This window comes from Mesitornis unicolor, unplaced genomic scaffold, assembly GCF_000695765.1.
Source record: "Mesitornis unicolor isolate BGI_N332 unplaced genomic scaffold, ASM69576v1 scaffold44572, whole genome shotgun sequence".
Classification (NCBI taxonomy): domain Eukaryota; kingdom Metazoa; phylum Chordata; class Aves; order Mesitornithiformes; family Mesitornithidae; genus Mesitornis; species Mesitornis unicolor.
In genome coordinates this window covers 1,454-7,438 of record NW_010167954.1, presented here as the reverse complement: position 1 = coordinate 7,438, position 5,985 = coordinate 1,454, and the positions used below count along the sequence as shown (strand labels likewise).

Below are 5,985 nucleotides of genomic sequence, written 5' to 3'. Positions count from 1 at the left end.
GAAGAGACTTCAGAAGCAGTCAGCATTGACCTCTTTTGTTGGTTGGTGGTTTTTTTGTTCCTGTAAATGTGAATGGGAGTTTACAGCAGGTTTCCAGGTGAGGAAGAGGTCAGGAAGGAGAGCTGCTAAGGTGTGCACATTGGTGTCCTCCACTTCAATCATCTTTGGCTATTAGGGGCAGTACAGCTCCTCATCACAGTCTCCAAATTGCACCAATTGCAATTACTAACAGTTGTGCTTTCCTTCCCCTCACAGGAGCTGTTGCAGTGTTTGTTGTGGGTCACATAAAAACATCCTGGGCAATGTGGGGTGAAGTGGCACTTGCACTGTTCTCCTTTCTTATTGCTGCTGCTGTATATATCATGGACACTGTTCGTAACATCTGGGTGTGCTATGCATCATATGTTGTCTTCCGAATTATCTACATGCTTCTAATCACTATAGCAACGTAAGTATCTTTTTAATGTAAATTCCTCTCAAGGTTGCTAGTGTGAAAGTTGGCATCTTTTCTGTGTGACTACTCTCGCTTGCCAGGAATCTGGAAATCTGTTGCAGGGCTTTGTGTTGTGATTCAGGTTGGAAACTGAGGCACAGGCTGGCAGCCTGTGCAAGCTTAGAAGTCTTAGAGACTATAGTCACTGTGAAGTGACATTTTCTAAATATTATATGGTGCTGCTTGCCAGGGGAATGTTTTTCATACACATAGTGGAGGTGATGTGTTAGTAGATGAGGAGAGGGAAATGTTTTGACTATGTTGTAGGATCAACTTTCCCTAACCTGTAAGGAGGAAAACTTACTCAAGATTGTCACTTTGAGGAGGAAAACACAGCTGTTGTTGAATGACACATACATAATTGCTACAAGATAGCTCAAGCACAGTAAGGGGAGATGCTGAAACTGATAACTGCAAAAGGAGTTCTGGTCAGAAGGATGTTGGAAGCTAGCAGTAGGCTGATGCTTTGGGATTGTCAACAGCTCCCTGGGATCAGAGAGTGCTGTATCTTCTCTGAGTGATAAGGCCTTTTAGCTGCTTCAGACAGGAGCTCTGCTAAAATCCACAGAGCTTCCAAAGGGGGTTTTTTAGCCTTTTAGATGTCTCTGTTGGTGTCTTCTGGCCTCTATGCTGGTCTCTCATGATCCTGTGTAGAGAAGTACACTGTCGATGTGAGGTAATTTAGCTGTGGAAAATACTGGACCAGTCTATGTAACTCTTCAGGTTGCATAGTCTTCTTACCCAGAGATGTTTCTCCTATTCCTACATTTCCTTGCTTTTTGCCTGGCCTTACATTTCTGGTCATCCCTTTCTTTCCAGGTTCCAGATTGCTACAAATCTCAGCGTGGAGCGGTATGCCCTGGTGTTCGGAGCCAACACTTTCATTGCCTTAGCACTTCAGAGTCTGCTCACTTTGATTGTTGTGGATGCCAGTGGGCTTGGGTTGGACATCTTCACCCAGGTATGATAGACTCTCTTAGCTTTATTGATAGGAGGGAGGAAGGTAAACCAAACTGTAAAGCTTCTCAGCTACCTGTTTCTGGGTCAGCGGTTTGCTGGCAGAGGAATAATCACTGATTCCTAGTATTTTAGAAGAGGAAGGGAGATCATGTATTAACTTTCTTGCAAATTTGGTAACTGCTTGGTTTAACTACTTTTTAAAATTTTCTTTCCCTTTCTCTGCAGTTCCTGATTTATGCCTCTTACTTTGCGGCAATCTCACTGGTGTTCTTGGGCAGTGGCATATACAGTATTATGAGAGCTTACAGAAGACAAGAGCAGATGCAAAGCAGATCTCCTGAAAGCCAGTAGTGCACCAAGTGAAGACTGTCAGTGCCTACATATGAAGATATAGATCTGCTTTTTAATCTCTGCCTTTTCTTCCCAAGGTAGTCACCTTAATGGTATTTGATCCATGTTTATACTATATTAGTAGCACATTTTAGAAGGTAACTATATTAGCTCTTACATAAGTAAGAACAAATATCTTCTTTCTAAAATGCCTTTTGTTCTTCTGTTGCATATATGGGATGTGCAGCAAAGAACAGCAAGTTTTCTCAAAGAATTAAAGCCTTGGGAGGTTTTAGCCTAAGACTGTGCATCTGGAGGCTGCCACTGAAAAGGCAGCTTCACGACTGTCATGTCAGCTGCTAATCTCTCTGTTCCTGAGGTGCTGCTCCAGGACAGAAGTGAGGGCACACTAACAGACCTCTGTGGAGAGCCCCAGGGCTGGGACAGGAGGTGGCCTTAGGCCTGCACTCTGCAGTGTGGCTCTCCTGTGCCTGCCCTGTGGTGCTGGATGCTCCATTTTGAGGACAAGTACACTGACATTTCTGCACACGCACATGCTTCCTTGACTTGATTGTATGGTTTCTGCTGTTCCTATCTGTCACCCCTGCTGCCAGAGTTTTACTATAGCTGATCATGGTGCTTCCCCAAAAACTTAGCTATGTCCTGGGGCAGCTTGTGATGCTGGTGAATTGGCTATCAGCAGCGCTACTTGTGCCATGAAGGCCTGTGCCCAAGGGGAAACTTGGAGGGAGTTTAAGTAGACAAAATGCTAACCTGAGGGACCCTTGGACATCCTTGCCTTAGCCCATTCGGACTGCAGATTCCTGCATGACAGGAGTCGATGCCTCTCAACCCTGGGGGTTGGGTTATTTCAGTGAGATGGTGGATGTTAGTATAACATGGAGAAGGAAGGTGACTTGCAGGATTTTAAGCTATCCTTTGTAACCTTGGAGACTCATGACTGTGGTGACTAAATGGACACCTTTGGTTATGGTAGTTAACAGGATTAACACCCAAGGCTTTGAAAAATGCTGATTTCTGGGCTGTCAGTTCTTCCTCTTTTAAAATGCCTTTGTGTCTCTGGTCAATCTCTGCCCACTAGTTCTACCTCTTCTTTCCACCTAATCAGGACAATGAATGTTTGGAGTGGGCAGTTCTCTTATTTTATTTTGTTCAGTCTAAGCAATTTGGGACTTGCCTCATATCTGGTTTTAAAAATAATTTCATTTTTTCCAAATTGCTTCAGCACTGGGAAGGAGTTGCACAGAGTTGTCCTGGGCTTGAGCACCTGGGTACTCAGGCACTGTGGTTGGCACAGCAACAGGTATCTGTAAGTAGGCTGTGGACATGGACCATAGGCTGTCCCAGTTGCTGTGCAGGTCATGGTGAGTTTAAGTGTATAGTAGAACTGGAAAGGGAGAAGATGCAAGGCAGCATGCTTCCCTCCATGCCTTCTCTCTGTGTGCTGGTTAGAGCTTCTCCCAGTCAGAGCCTGAAGGAGCAGCTTTGGTTCATTACTTGCTTTTAGTGCCATGGAGACTTCATGGCATCAGAGTTGGGAGGGCTTTTCTCTACTGGCTTGGACAGGTATGGCCTTTCTCATCACTTCTGTGAGCTGTACCACACAAGGTAAATGATGGATGTGTTTGGGATTTGCTGCCTGGGGTCTGGGGAGCACTTCAAAGCTAGCTGCTCAGGGGATCCTACTCATCAGAGTTGCTCTGTGTTTGCAGCTTGCCTCCTAAAGCATCCCACTAAACAGAGGGGTTCAGCTGCACTGGCATTTACACATGTAAACTTAACTGCCTTATCCTGAAATGGAAACTTGAAGCTACCCATGTATATATTCCTTTCTTTACTTTTTTTTTGTTGTTGTGTTTTTTTAAATTAATAAAATCTGAAGCCATGAAATGGTAGCTGATGAGCTGTCCTGGGTTCCTTGGCCTGATGGCATTTGCAGCAAGATGCAGAGAGTGGGTGTACAGAACTCGTGTCAAGTTACCGAAAGAAGCAGCTCAATTTCAATCACATTTTTCATACAGAGAACAAATTTTTGATGGGGAACAACCCAGATATTTTAAAGCAGGTCAAAACTTAACTTATGAATTGCAGCAATAACAATGATTTTTCTACCAAAGTAATGAAATTGTGGCAACTGCGATAGAGAGGCACATTACACTGCATACATCTTCAGGCCTATTAATGTGTAGAAGCCACGCCTGGATGTTCAGGTTCCTGTGCTGTTGCTGCGGTGATGAGGTGACTACAGAGCCTGACTGGAGCTGTACGCAGTTACTGATGCCTATGAAATTCTGTACACATGTTGACATAGATGATTTCTAATTGAATAGCTATTTTTGTTAAATAAAATTACTCCGAGATATCCTGTGTGGCCAGTGTTTTTTTGTATTTTGATACCTTGCTAATCCACAGCACTGCTGCTGCAGTTGCCTAACGCAGGTTGTTCTGAGCATCTTTGTTACAAAGAGGGAAAAAAATAAAGGGTGAACTATGCAGAAAGAAACAAGTCTTTGTGAATGTGATAGTTGGTGATTGGTTTGTGCAGGGATGCCAGCCTGAGATTCTTACCAGTGGCGGGGTTTCAAGTCTCTGCTTGCACAGGGCAGGAAGGTAACCAGTAGCTCGTACAGGTGTAGCATTACCCGTTAAGGTGGATTCAGGCATTTCATATCTGGTGCTGGTGAAAGGTCCTGTGACGAGAACCCTGAGATTGCTCTTGCCTGTGAGCAAAGCAGGTCCATGTGAGCTGTGGCAATCCTCCTTGCTCCTCCCACCGCATCCTGCCACACTGTGTACAGCTGAGAGCGCTGAAAAGAGACACCCAGCTCCTGTCAAGAGCTGAATTCTTGCTTTAGTGAATCAGCATGTGGCGCAGTTGGATGAATACGAAATAAATGCTACATGTGGCTGGGGCGTCTCCTTGGGATGCTGTGGCTTTTTCTTTGTTCCAGTTGATGCCAGGGGATGCCAGAGGTGAGTGCTACTGCTGAATCTTGTATATCCTGCACCGGGCTTGCTGTGATGCTGGTAAGATGTGGCATAGTTCCTGGGCATTAGGATCCCTGTTAGAGGGAGAGGCCAGGTGCTGGGCTTGGTCTGTCCGAAAAGCGAGGAATAGTAAGAGCTGCCAGATGCTACTGTTTTAGGAGCTGCACCCACTGCTGTTCCCCTGGGCCAGCACTGGCTGTGACAGCCCACTTCGGCACAGCAGGATTACACTCCACTATGCTGTGGCTGTGTGCATGTGTGAAATAGCCTGGCAGTGCTCTTGGGGAAAGGGAAGGGCTCTGTGCTGAAGGGATTGTGTTTTCTCCTTTATCAGTGTGATTGCAGCCAAGTACCGGGAAGGAAAGAGGGAATTTGGCTATGGAAGGGGCAGGAGACTGGGAGTTCTGGACCCTGTTCCCAGTGACTCTTGACGGTGTCAACTGTTTCCTATACAACATACAAAAGGTGTTGAGGTGCTTGTTTAACATTGCTCTGGAGGTATTAAGCAGCCTTTCTCTGTAAAACATGCTTGGTATAAATCAGTGTTCCCTGAACACGGTGTCTGATGCATTAGTGACATGGAAAAGAGCAACCAACATATCAGGGCCTGTCCTTGGAGACCTGCACTGCTTGACTGTTGTTTCCCTTGTGTTTTGTCACTTTCTTAGCTCTGTAGCTCCCTCACAGATGGGAACATCTGAAAACCTAAATTTAATGATATGCAAGGTTAATGAACATGTGCATGAATTTAGATCGACCTTAAGATAGTGTTAAATGATTGTTATCAAGCATTACAGCCCGACTGCCCAGCAACAGGACCTAATCCTTGCCTTACAACCATGCTGATTTGTAATTATTTGAATCAAGTGTCTCTCGTGAATGAAAGGGGTAGCAGTGGCTTATGAGATGGATAGTCTTATGATAAAAACAGAGCATGAAGCTTTGATATTGTCCCAGTTCTCTTTGTTTTAGTGTGCTATGAACTTGTCAAAGCCACCTGCCTGTGAAGAATGGAAAATCACAAGTTTGATGTATTGTGTTCAAGAGCGGGTGAGGTCAGTGGTTGAAGTTTTTCCAGGTACAGTAGGAACCATTGCCAAGCAGGTACCTGAGTGTTATCACACACAGTTATCTCAGGTAAATACCAGGGAGCCCTGCCAAGCCACCGAAAACAGTCACAAACCCCATTTATC

At 45.0% G+C, this 5,985-nt stretch overlaps 1 protein-coding gene across 1 annotated transcript; it reads left to right on the top strand.

The window, feature by feature from the left end:
• Positions 1 to 255: 255 nt before the first annotated feature.
• Positions 256 to 1,804, top strand: LOC104536295 (thiamine transporter 1-like; the record flags this gene model as incomplete). The annotated part of the gene is made up of 3 exons (XM_010178860.1): positions 256 to 448; positions 1,313 to 1,454; positions 1,679 to 1,804. Coding segments are annotated over 3 exons (461 nt in total), but the record flags the coding sequence as incomplete, so codon positions are not given.
• Positions 1,805 to 5,985: the final 4,181 nt, after the last annotated feature.